Genomic DNA, 16845 nt, shown 5'->3' on the forward strand with positions numbered 1-16845 from the left:
AGACGATATCCTCATCTTCTCTGACACAGAAGAAGAGCACACAGAACACGTCCACAAGGTTTTGAAAGCACTGCAAGACGCCAACATGCTCGTCGAACCCACCAAAAGTCACTTTCATCAGTCTCAAGTAACGTACTTAGGACATGAAATCTCGCACAACGAAATCAGGATGGACAGACGAAAGATAGCAGCAGTCGCTGAATGGAAAGTCCCAACATCGGTAAAAGAAACCCAATCCTTCTTAGGATTCGCCAACTACTACCGACGATTCATCAAAGACTTCAGTAAAACCGCTATCCCACTCACGGAAATCACCAAAAAGGATAAACAATTCCAATGGAACGACAAGGCACAAGAAGCTTTCGAGAAGCTTAAATCAGCCATCACAAGCGAACCCGTCCTTGTTATGTTTGACCCCGACCGGCAAGTTGAACTCGAGACCGATGCTTCCGACTTCGCCTTGGGAGGACAAATAGGACAACGAGACGACAACGGTGTACTACACCCTATTGCTTTCTACTCTCATAAGATGCACGGAGCAGAACTCAACTACCCCATCTATGACAAAGAATTCCTAGCTATCGTCAACTGCTTTAAGGAATTCAGGCACTACCTCAGAGGAAGCAAACACCCAGTGAAAGTGTTCACCGATCACAAAAACATAGCTTACTTTGCAACGACGCAAGAGCTAAACCGACGACAATTACGCTACGCCGAATACCTATGTGAATTCGACTTCACCATAGCGCACTGTAAAGGAACAGACAATGGACGCGCAGACGCCATTAGTCGACGACCAGACTTTGACACTGGAACTGTCAAGACCAAGGAACAACTCTTGGAAACCAACTCTAAGGGAGAATATCAGTTCACACAACCTGTCAAAACCATCGCCTTAACCCGCAAAGGAATAACAGAAGAAGAGAAACAACGCTACATCGGATTCAAGAAGTACATCTCGATGCAACAACTAAAAGAACACCATCGAGACATGCACGAGAAACCCGAAGAAGCCAGCGCAAGCCATCTTTCTTGGTATTTCGGATCAGGAAGAGATGAACGAATCAGACAAATCATGGACAAATGCCCAACCTGCAAACAAAAACCACAGGGATGGAGATACCCGATACAATCCCTCACAGACCAAGATGAACAAGAAAGAGTGGAACAAGAATTTATCTACGAAATCCACGCACACCCATTACATGGACACCAAGGAGTCACGAAAACAATGAAACGACTTCAAGAACTAGGCTACCGCCATTTCAAAAAGGGACAAGTTGAAAAAGTCATAAAACAATGCGATTTGTGTGCAAAAACAAAGGCGCAAAGACACAAACCCTATGGACAACTACAGCCCTTACCAGTAGCACAACGACCTTGGGACTCGATCACAATGGACTTCATAACCAAACTACCTTTGTCAGAAGAACCCTCAACCGGAATCTTCTATGACAGTATCATGGTTATTGTTGACCGACTCACAAAGTTCTCTTACTACCTACCCTACAGAGAAGCAACAGACGCAGAAGAACTTTCTTATGTTTTTTACAGACACATTGTTAGCATACACGGGTTACCTACGGAAATCCTTTCGGATAGAGGACCTACGTTTGCAGCAACATTTTGGCAATCACTTATGGCACGACTTGGACTGAACCACCGACTCACGACAGCGTTTCGACCGCAAGTCGATGGACAAACCGAACGAATGAACCAAGTACTTGAACAGTACTTACGGTGTTACATCAACTACGAACAGAACGATTGGGTTGAGAAACTACCAATAGCCCAACTAGCCTACAACACCGCCTACAACGAAAGTACGAAGCTTACACCAGCCTACGCAAATTTCGGTTTCACACCAAACGCATACCACAATGCACGACCAGAGAAGTCAATCAATCCAGCCGCCATTATCAAAAGCGAAGACATGCAGGATCTACATGAATATCTGAAGACAGAACTCGAATTTGTTAGAAAACGCATGAAAAATTACTATGACCCAAAACGGTTGAAGGGACCAACCTTTTCGGAGGGAGACATGGTCTACCTAGCCACAAAAAACATCAAAACAGACCGACCAAGTCACAAATTGGACTACAAATTCATCGGACCTTACAAGGTACTACAAAAAATCTCAGAAAACAACTACAAACTGGACCTACCACCGAAAGTTAGGCTCCATCCGATCTTTCACGTTTCATTACTCGAATCAGCAGCGGACACAATACAAGTCAAAACAGGCAACGAACCACGAGAAATCTCAGGACCAGAAGTCTATGAAGCAGAGGCTATCAGGGACACCCGCAAAATAAACGGTCAAAGAGAATACTTGATAAAATGGAAAAACTACCCAGAAAATGAAAATACATGGGAACCACCAAAACACCTCGTTAATGCCCAGCGACTTCTGAAGGATTTTCATCAACGGGCTCGAAAAAAGGAACGTCGCCCAAAATAGAATTCCAATCGATCATGTCCACGGCACCCAGGGACTGAGCATTAGAAATCACCACGGACTCGTCCTGGAGCTCACCAGACTCCTCCTGGGATTGCATCCCACGAGCAAACAACTCATCACCCTTCTTCTTCAACAAACGCTTCTGACTGCGAATACGAGCCAATTTCGCCATAGCAGCTTCAAGAGCCTTTTCAGCTTGCTCTTCCTCCTTCTCCAACTTAACGCGAGCTTTCATGTTCTTTTCCACTATTCGAAGAAAAGAACGTCAGAACAACATCAGAAACAGAAAACAAAAAAAAAAAAAAACGGAACATACAGTAGGAAGCAACACCCGAACCATCGCACACCACCTTGGCCTCAGTACAATTCTGGCACCGATGAGATTGATCGCCTTTGACCTGACAAGAAAGGCCCTTGCGGAAACAACGGGAACACGGCATGATCTCGTCACCAAACCTGACAATGTACTCAGAAAGTTTGACGGCCTCTAACGTTTTCGGATGAGGTTTGCTTTTGGAAACACGACCTGACATTTTGTCAGCATTGAAAATAAAAAAACAAGACTAGGTTTGACTCACGACCAACGGATGGAAGAAACGACGGTTATGCAGGTCTTGAGGACAAGACCCAACGGAGGGGAGAGATCGTGTTACGACCCTAGCGGTTACATCACGTGTACCTCATTATTTTTCTCCAATCACAGGAACGGACCCACCACCTCACATTGGACCGACCTTCCAATACTTTCGGTCCAAAGATAAGATAAGGACCGACGACTCTCGTTCAACGGTCCTACAGACCGATGCATAAACAATATCGGTCCTGAGGGGACCGACGCCAGCACACTATCGGTCCTCACGAAGACCTCTAGTATATATACACTCCTTTAGCAGTAGATAGAACTTAGCTCACCAGCTATCAATAAAACTTCTTTACATTGATCAAGCCTAACACGCATTGAATCTACCATTAAGAGACGTGACACTTCGACAAGCTCAGCATCACGCCCTACGCCATCTGCCAACAATAAACCTAGCACGGCTTAGTTTATCCACAGTTGGGAACCAACCGTCACATTAATAATAAAGAGATATAATAACTAACCTGCTTAGTATTAACCCCTTAGGCACTTTATAAATATAAACCTAGTGTTATAACCCTAAGAGTTATATTATAAATTAATCTTATTATACAATCTTACTTAATTTAAGTAATAAGTTAAAAGTAAATATTGTAAATTACTGTTAATATAATATATTAAGTATAAAACTAACGTTATATCTTAATATTATATAGTAAATAATTATTTTCTCCTTATACTAATCCTCTTACCATGCAAACCCCAGCAGAATCTACACTGTCTCATCCTATGGAAAGCTTTAAAGACCTTCTAAGTCACGGCAAAGAAGCGCTTGAAATGGTATTCAAAAATCCAACAGAATATAGCCGGATTGTGGGTGACTATGGCATTTTCACCATCCGGGACGATGACGACCTTCTAAAAGATTACCAAAACGGGAAAAAGGGTATTGAATATCATACGAAGCTATGTAGGCTTCATGATAAAGGCTTCCTGATAGTTACAGAGCCAGATCTACTCTATGGATGCCGGGAAGTCAAAGGCTCTTGGGAATATAGATGTATTCCGCAAATCCATTTTCTGATGGAAAGAGATCCAAGTTCAGAAAGATTTATTGAAAGATTTATTGATTACATAAAGTCTAGCCCAACGCTTGACGTATGTGTTCGTAATTCGAAAGATAATGATATAAACAACGATATTGTGCCTGGTACATTCTATGAGCAAGTCGCCCTTTATGAGGGATTGGAAGATCTTGCTTTGGAATTCAAGGTCAAGGCATTTAGTAAGAATCATGATCCAGAAAACGATCCAAAGGTTCAAAAGATTCTAGAGAATGAGAACCCGTACTATTTTTCAATTGGGATGAGGATTAGCAGGGAAGATTATTATCAACAAGATGGTGAAACATTCAATGAAAGAATCAACAACTTTGATCTGGTACGAGATATAGAGCGGTATATAAAGCTGGCTGAAGATGGTAGTGTATAATCCTATTTAAAGAAAGCCGAGAGTTACTAACAATTGCAATAGATCTGTTAAGGGATTCTGAAAAGAGAGATCCTGCCCTAAGGTCTTGGGAGAAGCTCGGGAAGCCAGTACAAAGGCTAGCTGCTGGGAAGCGGCGTAAAGACAGATGGTGATTGTAAAATCCTATTTAGGAGAGTTCAGGGCCAGCTAACAATTAAAATAGGTTGCTGCTACGGCATTTTATTCATATAGTATACTCTAATGTTTTATGTTGTGGTGCCTTATCTTAAGGCTTTATGTTAAGATACAGGTTAAAGCTGTAGATTTCAGTATCTTCACTTATTATATTTCATGCAGCCCATCTGCTTATAGCATTAGAATCCAGAAAGCCGTCCGACAACAATCAGATGTCTTAAATAATTTTAGCTTTACTGATCTGCTGGTAAATATATACATTCGCTATGAGCCAGAACCTCTCTCTATATCACATGGGATCATACATTGACGGATAGAAATGGGATGCTGGAATACCTAGGCGGGAGACAAGCCTGGCGAACTACATGAGGTGAGAAGTAGCCATATGAGAGTCAGATCGAATGTCTGAAAGACATAATCTCTGGATTGAAAGCAGAGATTGAAAGAAATGATAGAGAGTGCAACCTGGCGACAGGAAAACAAGAAATCGAAAGGCTTAGAAGGGAAGAGGATGAGTTATGGAACACAACCAAAGACCTTGGTGAATTGAGGCAATTCTTATCAACTGTGAAATCTGAGATCGATTCTATGCACCAAATGATGCCCGCGCAGGAGCAAGATACACTCGTTGGTAAAGAGAACACACGCTTTTCAAGTAACTCTGAAACTGGGATTGGAGACAAGCAAAGTGAAATGATGGAATTGTGGCAATCTGTCGCTTTACTGCAAGCCGGATTGGATAGGGCACAGGGTGAGGCTGCAAAATTCCAAACTGACAATGAGCAATTAAAAGATGAGTTAAGAAAAGCGAAAGCCGACAATCTATCACTTAACGCAAAATTGAAAGATGAAGGCCGTGAGCTGAATAGTCAGCTAGCTGATCTGATAACAAAAGTCAACAAGAATAGCGAAGTCTTGAACCTATTGTATGACCATTGCAGGAGCGACGTCAATCAAGGGAAGCTCCTACATGGTAGACTAGAAGCCCTGCATGCAGAACTACAAGAGATTGAAACTAGGGTGGACATCTGTGCAGGTGAACTTCGATTGGTATCTGTGCACCTGGTACCTAATTTTCCAAAATACAATATATCTCAGCCTGACGAAGGTCCCGAGGGGCGAGTTGCGAAAAAGGTCAGATGTCTTATTGAACAAGCTTTACTGAAACTTCCTCGATTTGAATCGCAGCTCGCGGCAATGAAACCAATCGAACCCAACGAAGTCGACATAGACGCGAGAAACTGTATAGATAATATGCACATTCTGCCACTTAGGCGGGCAGGAACCCTAGGATCGGACACAGAGCAGACGCTTTATAATACAGAACAATCTCCAGTAGTATCTCCTGAGAGACATTCGACTGATGGCCCGGCGGATACAATAGTAGTTGCTTCCGGGACAACAGATTACCAACATGTGGGGGCGTTGGAAGAAAGGAAGACGCCGGATGTTGATGAAACTTCACTACGTCTCGAAACGTTCAGGCTGACCGTACTTTTACATCCACTCTCTGCCATATCGTAGACTGGGGACGAGGCTTCCTTAACCCTCAAGTCCTTGTTAAAGGTTAAAACCGTTTATTCACCAGAAATGCTTGAAAATAGTGACTTGGCCTCGATTGACAGCGCCATTGAAGCAACAAGAAAGTCAAAGGCCTCGCCGTCTAAAGCCCTTGATAGGATGAAATTTCAGGGAAAGCAGGTATTTAGCGAACCCTGGTTGGAAACCTATGTAACTGTTTTCCAGCTATTTATTAATCTCAAACGAGCGATGAATACAGAAAATAGAGGAGCTACAAATCAGCGACGGGATCCGGCTACCGCCGGCGCAGGTCGTTCAAGGAGGTTCAAGTAAAATAAAGGAAGTAATGTGTCCTTAGCATCTAGCTAGATGTGTTAGTTACAGTTAGGACCTATGGCTGACACTGAGAGCTTATAGTCATCACACAGAACTTAGATATGGAAACTGGAAAGTGGGAAAACCCCGGCCAAAGCCTGTTGAGATAAATCACAAGATCAAAAGTGAAGAGGCCACTGAAGGGTCCTAAGCTGCCTGCACCTTGCGACAAAACCAAGCCCCCAAAGTTCCCTGACCTTCTAACGATCTTGGTTGTTAAGATGCCCCACTTCCTGCCCCGCTTCAACATCCCTTTGATTAGGTAGATAGTTGTTAATCGTACCAACAACCACCTCTATTTATACCAACAAATCTCAAAAGAGCTTAGCGCCGTCCCATAATAGCAATATTTCGCTCTGTGAGAATCCAGACCCTGTGATTTTTAATGTTGTTATAGATCTGGTTTAATACATGTCGACATCTTACAGTGCCTGATATGTCGCTTGTACGGTTAGACTGCATACGAAATATCGAGACAAAGGGCACAATATGCTTCAGGTCGCAACTCTTCTGCTTAACTAACTACTTGAATTTCCGCGGCAGGAATACCATCTTGCAAGGACTGATCGTCTTTGTGAGGGGCATGTCAATAGGGAGATCTAGAACTGGTGGATTGATCAGATGTTTGGCCTTTATCGAACGCCAATTGTCGCTAAGTCGCTAAGTAAGATAAAGATACGGGATCATCTGCCACCATTTGGTGAGATCATGAAGATAATTATACTCGCCTTGGCTCGCCTCTATCATTGGCCAGTGGATCAGAGGTAAACCTAGAATATGACTCTTTTGCCCCCTTCAAGGGGTATAAGTAGCTCCAATGCGTCCACCAAGACGATCCAGCTAAGCACGACAAAAGCCCAGAATCTTAGGGGACAAGTAGCCTGTCATCGTCCTGTCCCGAAATCAAGCTCAGCAAGTCTTGGGCCCGACCACAGTAAATAACATAATCAATCTACTATACTTAAATAACACCGCATTAACTTATACTAGACTTGAATCCATCTAAATGGCTATCTAAATATGCTCGACTTAGTCATAGTCGACTCCACTGTATGCTCATGCATTTGTTTGAAGGTTCCTTCGGGTCCTGGAGTATGTTGTCTCCTCTAGGGCCAGAAACTGGGATGATAAAAATACTTTATTTGATTAGTGTCACTTCACTACGGTACAGTACATAATTAATTATATCCCTTTCTCTATAACTGGCAATATAGCTCACATATACAGTACCAACGCACTGATTAGTAAGTAAATTCTGTTTTTCTCTAACATAGTTATATTAAAAAGCTATATATATTTATGAAAGATCATCTAGGAGTAAAATAGGAACCTAATGAGGCAAGACTCTATGCAATACTCATCTATATAACTTGTACAGTCACTACCTAACATTGTAAAATCTCTCCATAACGACTTCTGCCTCCAAAGCACTATGGGCACTAGTAGCTGTATATTAATCTATTACAAAGGAAAGTTTCGCGCCTGCCAAACTTATAGCTGGGACGGCGGTATCGGAGGCCAAGGGGCTTACATTTTTAAATTTTTATCCTCCCCTAAGAGGACCAAGGCGTTAAAGAAGGGGCTTAAGCATACTACATACATATCTATGGACCAATATGGAAGTGCGAAATGGGAGATGGAAAGATTGCTCCAGAAAGGAGATTTGCTTGACGACATTAGGACCTGGGAGTCATTTTGCACAGAATACACTTCCCATGAGCCATCAAGCTTGTACGAGGCGCATGATCATGTAGATGCCTGCTCTGGTCCAGCTGTCCTGAAGCTCATCTCAATCGCTACGGCTGAGAACCAAGTTACATTGGTCCACCCGGCATTTTTCTCCACTCCCACGGCTGAGAAAAATCTTGAATTTGTCCACCCGCGATTTGCCCCGGAAAGCAATATTCATAATATTGATCTCGATGAGCTCAAGATTGAGAAGCTCGGTATCGATGACATCATTATGAAAGACTTCGATATGGATGACTTCGATGTCGATGACTATGACTACGCTTATATGATAGACCTTGATAAAAGCACGTTGAAGGTGTATGAGTGGGCTTACGACCCTGTTTGCAAATACACTTTTGGACAATTACAAAGCTTTACCGAGGCAGAGTTTATTGGACATTATAAAGAGGCCAAGCGCGAGAAGAACCCAGACAATATGCCAAAATATAAAGTCATGCTCGCCGGCTCTTTATGCCATAACTCGCGTGTAAATAATTCTTTAGACCTAGATAAGAGGTTTGAAGTCTGTTCTGCATTTCACCAGAAGCCGACTCACTTAGTTTGTACGTCACGCCAGTTTCTCAGGAGGAAAGGGATAAAGGAGATTCGAGATGCAATGGAGAACCGCATACCGATATGCAAATATAGTTCATCAAATAATGAGTGGATGAACCTTGATAAGAAAAACAACATACTATGGCATCCGAAATATGGCTACATGAAGGAATGGATACTTAGCAACGGCGAACTCTAATTATTACTCTTGGTATGTAATACTTTACTTGGATAGATTGGCAGCAAAGAGATAAAGCCTAGATTAACACGAAAATAATACCTGATAAAGTTAAAGCCAACCTCGTCCCTCTCTCCAAGCTGATGGTCAAGATGTAGAATAGTTCAGCCGAGTTACTCTGCTCTGCAGAATCCCGAGGCCCAGGTAATGAAGAAGCCAAGATTTTGACAACATACTTTGTCTCGCTCCCGAGCATACTGATGTGTCATCGAGGTATTGCTGCGAGAGACTTCGATCTTGCGTGGAGCGGTAGAGTCGTGAATCCACTTTCGACGCAACGCCACTCCCTACGCACCGACCTGATTCATCGTGACAGCTTCAATGCATTATATCTTTATCAATTGATGACTAAGCTAAATGATAAATGTGATCTGCTTGAAGGATGAAGGAGCTCTGGGACATACCGCTGTTGGGGTCATGAACCTTGACGCAATATTTGTTGTTGCGTGTGAGGATGGGAAATACTAGTACGGAGGGAGCGTGTTGTCTACCTCGATGTACTCGTTAATGCGAAGTTGAGCTGCCACCCAGTCCTGGCCGGGGCTCGGTTGAGTGGATGCAGACACCATATTGTAATGGCCGCTCCTTAGGATTCCAATGCTATCTGAGAACTATTATGCAGCAAGAAGGCATTAAACTCTGCAACGTAGCTCGAAAACCGTGTATCTTTCGTTTTTTGGCCGTGAGTTTGCTCTGCATAACCTTTGCCTAGTAGCATACCCATTGGGTTTCCTTTGAACAAAAGCTATTTGTTGGTTCGTCTGAGCTCATATAGCCGGTGAAGGATACGGCGCTCAGAGGACCGGTGATTTGCAGAATTAGGGTATTTCCCGAGCGCAGAATAAGAAATAGAGAGGCAGCGCTCCAGATATCTTTCATCGGAGAGGTGATCCACAGCCCGAGACTTTGTACCCAGGTACTATAGTTGGACTGACTGATTGGCGCATCCTCTCTTTTAAGCTCCTGGATGGTATAATCGACGCAGTTTGCTGTAGAAGCTATATTGAAGAAAATGATGCAGATGCTGGTTGGAAGAATGATTTCACTTGTCCCCCATTACTCAATTTGGAACGCTTGCTGAATTTTAAATCCTTAAAAGTATCTCGTTGCGGCTGCTTCAAGTAGCAGAACACGACAAGCCTATGTGCTCTTGTGATCACGGCATCTAGAGTCCTTCTGACAACCCAACCAGAAAGACTCCTCATCCTGACCCGATATGAATGGCATGACAACCCCCCCCTCCATTCTCCGTCCCATTTCTAAGGCAATCTTTCTGTAACGCTTCTTGGTTAACTCGTGATTGACCGTTCCGGAGCCAAACCACCTCCGCACGCTCGTGCCTCGCGAACGGCCACAAGTCAGTGTTCCCTCCCTTCACCTTCGCTCTGCTCATACTCTCAACAGTTGTGTAAGAATGTCCGCAATCCTTCAGGGCCATAGCTATCTCCTCGTCCTTTCTGGCATAGTCGAAAACACGACAAAGACTCGCTTACTGCTCTCCTCCCCATCTGAAGATACTACTGTCTTGTAGAGCGCCAACTCTACATCGACTATCTTAGATACAAATGTACCGCATGATCCACGGACTCTTAGCAGCAAGGTTAGAAGGCGCTTTCTCCAAGTCCGTGAGAGTTCGTATCCATCAGCACTAGAGCAAATCTTTTTTTCCGAACAGCTCGACAATGACGATCGAGAACCCCCGCCATCCCTCTTAAATACTGTAATGGTGTCTCCCATCTTGCTTGGTCCCGTCAGCTTTGGTTCCACTTTACAACACTTCTTCGAAGGTCATGCGAGTTAATGCTCACCTTGTTATGGCCGGCTTCACGGCCTTTCGATTCACAGAGGAAGACTTGTTCCCTACCAAGTTCGACGTACTGAGGCTCCTTGTCTCCTGTCTCATCCATGAATTGACTGGCGAGTCTCTGCAACTCACTGTGGCCCGGCATTATGAGACAAATTAAAAAGAGATTGAACCCGTGCCATCCTATTATCGTAGGTGGAAGCGGACACGGTAGGATGAGATAACTTTAGACGACCTTATGTATTTAGGTCATCGAGACCATGGGTTTACAACCCTCCAAGGCACCCTATGTACTATGTACTTGAAAAATAGGATTCAGGCACAAATCGTCACCATAACTTCAGTAGAAAATGCGCTTTGTCAAGGCTTCTCTTTCTTTTGGCCCGTATGGATAAGCAAAGTCTAGGAGGGAGGATTAGCGTGTGAAACTGGGGAATAGATTGAGTCCCACCTGGCACCATCGGTGAGTGACTCATGGAGAGGGTGTTGGTTCCATTTTAGTGGAGTTTTGTAAGACAACTTTTAACATAAAATTCTCTCAGCATGTCTACTAGTGCTTATGTATTCCGTAATGCCACTCCTAATCCCCCCAAGAGGCCTTATCTTGATATTGTTCTCTACCTAAGGTATAGAGACTTTTCTGATCTTATACTGCCCCATAAATGTGTCTACGGGATCTGGGAGTCTGTTCATTACTTTTCCAAATGCGAGTCGCTGACATTGTTCTGCCCTAGTGCGGATAGCATTTGTAACCTTCAATATGTGAGGCTAGTCTAACTCACCTTTAACCTACTCACTTTGGGGATGCATTTAAGGCCAAGAATAGACTATATATGGAGTGATTAACAGCGTAACGAAGAAAAGTCCTGTGCAGTAAAGATAGCCAATGCATGCTCAGCCTGACTCTTCGCCGGATATGGAAAAGCCTTCAGGCAACAACGCGCTATCTTCCCAGCCGTAGGGGTATACACAAAATATAAGTGCCTCGTGTCCATTCAATCATCTCGCTACTAAGGTGATTTGCCATACCATAAGCTGTAGGCCTAGTGGTATGTCTACGGGTCTATCTATGACTCAACAGGAGATCTTTGTCGAGAACCTACTGGCCAAACTTTATGTATTGCACTAGAAACACCCGCCGAGCTTATAAACTACCATCTATCACTAGTCAAGTATCAAGTGATTTAAGTATTTACACCTACAAAGCCTTTCTGCATGGCCTTGAGGTGGCTCCAATCGTTACTGTCCTGCGCAAGAGCCCAGGCCATAACACTTTTGATACCATATGTATCGGCTAGAAACGAAATCTTTTTTTGGATGAGTTCTGGGGTTTCCCACGACCAAAATATGCGTGTCTTGGCATCCCAATACCACTGCGCGCCCTTCTCTTCATCGGTGTACCCGTTCTTGAGAGCCTGGTGGAATGAGCTAGAAATATCAATACCATCACATTTGCCATAAGCGAAATGACAACCAGTGCCACAATGCGCTGGAGTTGAGCCACTGCAGCTTGTCAGTCACAATTTCAATCGTAACCGCTATAGGTAGGTACTTACCACCACCCGGAGCCTCCGCAGCAGGATCCCTCAGCACACTTGAAGCTTGTGCCCGCACCGCAAGTATTATCGGGAGTGGTCGTCAGCTTGGCAGGTCGCTCAGCGAAGTTGGCTGCTTCAAATGTCATGGAGCCAGACTTTCCAGTATCACTGCCATCGTCGTCATCCTCGAGGAGCTCAGTAGGGCAACCTATAGGCTGATTACAGGTATAGCCATTCTTGGTAGTGAACCACTTAGCGTAAAAAGGGATGCCAACGACAAGCTTGGAGGCGGGAAAGCCGAGTGATATGTATTTCTTAATAGCAGATGCAGCACCTTCAATCGACACGTGGTGAGTGGTGTGATGGTCCCGGCGATTCATGAGATCGTAGGTCATAACCTTTTATGATTAGCAGACTCGTTCAACTCTCACGTAGGTTTAATTTGAAGGGAGAGTGTACATTGACGAAATCAACAAACTCATTAATGCGAGGTGTTTCGCCAGACGTATATGCGATCATATCACGCTCTAGACCTGGAACCGCGATGGAAAGCTCCTTACTTCCGATGGAATTCTTTATTTCCTTTAAGAGCAGAGGGAAAGCCTTGATCTCGTTCCTTTTTTTGCAGTTCGGGACTTGCTTATAGTCTTGACCATTTCCACCAGGATATTCCCAGTCAATATCTGAAGAGGTTTGTCAGCCACTTTCGGGGACTCGTCGATCAGAATACACACCTACACAGTCAAAACCGAGCCTATCGACAGTGGAAGCAATATTTTTAGCGAATCTCTCGCGGCTCGAACTGGTCTTGACACCCTCGTCAAACCCAGAATTATCGCCCCAGCCACCGATAGATAAACAGACATTCAATTCGTGGTCAAAAAGTTGACGAACTTGTTTGATCGATTGGAATGGCTTGTACTTCCCTGCAGGCTGAGCCGCAAAAAGGGACGAGTTAGCAAACGACATCATGACGTGGGTCACAGCTCCAGTCAGGTTTTTTGGCGGCAACTCAGTAGTATGCCATCTGTTTAGCCATTAGTTTACAAGACCGTTCTTTACCAGGACTTGATGCACTTACTGGTCAAAGTAGAGAATGTTTCGCGATATGGCTGCATTGGCAACGGCGGCAGCACCAAGGCTGAGGACCAAAGCGAGATGCATGACAGGCGTGACTTAGGCACGTTGAAGGGGCAGAGTGCCCAAAGGGATAAAAGAAGGAAAAGTCGCGCTTATTAGTTTTGTGTGCTCTCAATGTACCGCCAAAAGCTCGGTTACAATGTTGGCCGTATTGCTTTCCAAAACACTCATACTGGTTATTTCAGGATCGGCAATGGTGATAGCTCTAATATCAGATTCTGCGGCGAAAATAAGCTATGCCAATAAGGACATTCTGCCAGTCCACCGTCGCCTGCAAGACTTCTTTGGTTTTCACGACTATGCTTACGTACGGCTTTGGCACCTGATAGGCTAGGTCGCAGCAGGCACCGTGGTGTTATGCCATACTTCAAAAGAGCACGTACCAAGGAGCTCGGTAACCACTTCCACAATCGAGCGTGATCCTCAGTTACCAACATGTGAAATACAACGAGAATATTTGATCTCATCAGATCTGTACCTGACCGGGCTTTGGCTCTGTAGTGTGTACGCTACGCAATTCAAATCGCGTAGACAACCACGATGAGATACAACTTCCTCGCCAGCCTTTATCACGATCCAACAGAACTATTATTGACGACAGCCGACATTGGTTCCACAGATCATACCAGGGTCGCATGTATGTGAATGAATTAATGGCATCTAATCACCACGCAACGTTACCTTGACCTGTGATCGCCAACGCCCAAACCTCGAGGCTGTTATGCAGCCTTGAGGCTAGCACCGATTGAGGCTACAACCGACAGCTGAGGCAGGGTATAGAGCAGGAGAACTTGGCAATATACAGTTCCTGGAGGCATGACGAGGAAACAGTGCCCTTGATTTGTTGTTGGAAAATCCGGGAATCCCCTTCCCTTCAGGATTCAGACTGTTAGTCTGAAAGTCCTAGATTTAAAGTTCAAAGTCCTAGATACAATCATCTAGAGATATAAACCCGAGAATAACTCTCAGCTCAATAATGAACAACCAAGTTTCATAAAAATACATTTTCACCCAGCACTACTGCGCAATATAAACAACAGGTTATGAGCCCGGGTTAGCAAACACCGGGTTTCTCTTCTGAATCAAAGAACCAAACTTTAACTTCAACTCAAGATGACGTCACGACGAGCCCCACCTTCCACCATGCGAACTCGCAACACAATCAGAGTATCGCCTGCATCCGAATCGTCGCAACCTGGTGCTTCAGGTCAAGACCACACACCATCCTCAATGTATGACAGTACCACGGTCATCTCTGAAAAGAATACTCTTTTCCTTCCGCAAGAGCTCAAGCTAGGCGGCCCCTCCAATTGGGAGCAATATTGCCCAGCTCAGAAGGCCATTCTTCGGATCAATGGCCTCGAAGATGCTGTCTTTGGTGATTACCCTCCCGAGGAACAGCAGACTATGGATCAAAAGATCAGGGCGGCAAAAGCTGCCGTCTCCATCCGAGGTAACTGCACTGGAGAAGCACTCAGTCAACTAGTCGGGATTGAGAATCCCCAGGAGATGTTCAACCTTCTCCAGGCCTATTGTATTGGCACGGGCCCAGTTCTTCTGCAGACAACACTTTACCAGTTCATCCGGATCAAAACAAGCTCTTACGAGACAATTCCACAATTTAATGTCGACTTTGAACGACTCGTCAAACTTCTCCTCGAGCAGAAAGAACCAATCTCAGATACCCTCAAAAAGGTTGTTTATCTGACTGCCTGCGAGAACGAGTACCCTGACTGGACTGCCAGACAGCGCGCTCTCCTACGCTCGGAGCATCCGCCAACACTACGATCAATGCAGCAAGATCTCATTGATGAAAACAGGTCATCAGATGATGATGACAGTCATGGTACTGCCTCCACGTACTGGGCTCACAGTAAAAAGACTGGAAGGAAGGGCCCGGCCGCAAGAAAGCAAGAGGCAAGTGGCCGGAGGAGAGGATCTTCAAAGAACCAGCGAGCCGCGAACAAGTCTAGCCAGGAAACCAATCATCGAGTCGGCAAGAACAAGGAACATACCTGCACGAACTGCAAGAAGAGAGGACATCATGAAAATGATTGTTGGTTCGCCCATAAGGATAAGCGACCTGACTGGGCAGTCCGTCTCGCCAAGGAACTCATGGAGCATGATCTTCAACGGGACAACACCAAGAATCTCCATATCAAGGAATCAAATCATATGACAGTCGAGCGATCTTTTCTGATCCTTGAAGACAGCGTCTCAGACGAGCTACCTATGGACAATACAGAGACGTGTAAGGTCTCCCTTGATAACATCTCTTCAACCGCAGAATGGCTGTTCGACACAGGTTCGTCAGTCCACATCTGCAACGACCAAAGCCTATTCACAGAACTGCAGCCTGCAACCCGAACGGTCCTCGTTACGGGCGGTGGGAAGGTGTACCCATTCGGTAAGGGGACAGTCAAAATTTGCTTCATAAACAAATGGGGTGAGCAGGTCACAATTAACCTCAAAGACACGCTGTTCATCCCTGAGTTTCCGGTAAATGTCATGTCAGGACTCAGGCTATACAAGAACGGCGGCTGGATAGACGGGAACGACATGTACGACCCAACAGGAGATGTCTTTGGTCTCCTCCGCATAGGAAGGGACGGTCTGTACGTGAACACTGAGGTCGGAAAGACTACTGTTTCAAACCAGGCCGTCTCGGAACTCCAGCCAGAACCATGCAATCATCACACTGCTTCATCAAACCAATGCCTGAATGTCGACCTTTGGCACCGAAGACTCGGCCATGTTAACGCATATCAGGTGTCACAGACTGCCAAAATGACCAGAGGAATGTACTGTGACGGCCACCACGACCATCAGCCTTTCAATTACTGCCTCGCCTGCGACATCGCAAAGGCCCTACGATGGACTCCGCGAAATAAACGGAAACGAGCCTCCAGGGCCGGGTTCATTCATGTTGACACCTTCAAAGTCAATCCACCGGGCATTAGAGGCGAACGATGGGGAATGATTGCCACAGATGACAGGCATAGAATGAGATGGGCCTACACGTTCACGAGGAAGGGGATGGCTTCGGAACTTCTAGGCCAGCTCATCTCCAAGATACGAACTCAGTATGGCATCCGAGTGTACGCAATCCAAATGGATGGCGGCTCTGAGCTCTATGGTGCGTCTCTCAAAAACCTCGAGTACACTCACGGCGTCAAGATCATCAAGACGACACCATATACTCCTGAATTTAACGGAGTTGCTGAGCGCTCTAAC

The 16845-nt window shown here is 44.9% G+C and overlaps 4 protein-coding genes across 4 annotated transcripts; 1 reads left to right on the forward strand and 3 right to left on the reverse strand.

Annotated features, from left to right (window-relative positions):
- Positions 1-2396: 2396 nt before the first annotated feature.
- Positions 2397-2699, reverse strand: FOXG_22517 (uncharacterized protein; the record flags this gene model as incomplete). Its single annotated transcript, XM_018402927.1, has 1 exon — positions 2397-2699. One exon carries the CDS (start codon positions 2697-2699, stop codon positions 2397-2399), a length of 303 nt encoding a protein of 100 aa, XP_018257341.1.
- A 5265-nt stretch (positions 2700-7964) lies between these two features.
- On the forward strand, positions 7965-9190 carry FOXG_16429 (uncharacterized protein). The gene has a single exon (XM_018396449.1). It carries the CDS (start codon positions 8038-8040, stop codon positions 9088-9090), a length of 1053 nt encoding a protein of 350 aa, XP_018257342.1. The 5' UTR covers positions 7965-8037; the 3' UTR covers positions 9091-9190.
- An 898-nt stretch (positions 9191-10088) lies between these two features.
- On the reverse strand, positions 10089-11313 carry FOXG_22518 (uncharacterized protein). Its single transcript, XM_018402928.1, has 2 exons — positions 10938-11313; positions 10089-10866 (listed from the first exon to the last, which is right to left on the reverse strand). Exons 1-2 carry the CDS (start codon positions 11076-11078, stop codon positions 10570-10572), a joined length of 438 nt encoding a protein of 145 aa, XP_018257343.1. The 5' UTR covers positions 11079-11313; the 3' UTR covers positions 10089-10569.
- A 517-nt stretch (positions 11314-11830) lies between these two features.
- On the reverse strand, positions 11831-13906 carry FOXG_16430 (chitinase). The gene is made up of 5 exons (XM_018396450.1): positions 13553-13906; positions 13206-13498; positions 12931-13154; positions 12490-12869; positions 11831-12436 (listed from the first exon to the last, which is right to left on the reverse strand). The coding sequence occupies exons 1-5, from the start codon at positions 13633-13635 to the stop codon at positions 12118-12120; spliced, it is 1299 nt and encodes a 432-aa protein (XP_018257344.1). The 5' UTR covers positions 13636-13906; the 3' UTR covers positions 11831-12117.
- Positions 13907-16845: the final 2939 nt, after the last annotated feature.

This window comes from Fusarium oxysporum, chromosome 14, assembly GCF_000149955.1.
Source record: "Fusarium oxysporum f. sp. lycopersici 4287 chromosome 14, whole genome shotgun sequence".
In the NCBI taxonomy this organism is placed as follows: Eukaryota; Fungi; Ascomycota; class Sordariomycetes; order Hypocreales; family Nectriaceae; genus Fusarium; species Fusarium oxysporum.

Bases quoted from the DNA above. Each gene is read 5' to 3' on its own strand.
- FOXG_16429 (XM_018396449.1), top strand. From the start codon at position 8,038: ATGGGCACTAGTAGCTGTATATTAATCTATTACAAAGGAAAGTTTCGC.
- FOXG_16430 (XM_018396450.1), bottom strand. From the start codon at position 13,635: ATGCATCTCGCTTTGGTCCTCAGCCTTGGTGCTGCCGCCGTTGCCAAT. The intron at 13,155-13,205 runs GTGTGTATTCTG...AAACCTCTTCAG, and splicing joins GCTCGGTTTTGACTGTGTAG to ATATTGACTGGGAATATCCT. The intron at 12,870-12,930 runs GTACACTCTCCC...TAATCATAAAAG, and splicing joins AGTTTGTTGATTTCGTCAAT to GTTATGACCTACGATCTCAT.
- FOXG_22518 (XM_018402928.1), bottom strand. From the start codon at position 11,078: ATGCCGGGCCACAGTGAGTTGCAGAGACTCGCCAGTCAATTCATGGAT. The intron at 10,867-10,937 runs GTGAGCATTAAC...GGACCAAGCAAG, and splicing joins GTGAAGCCGGCCATAACAAG to ATGGGAGACACCATTACAGT.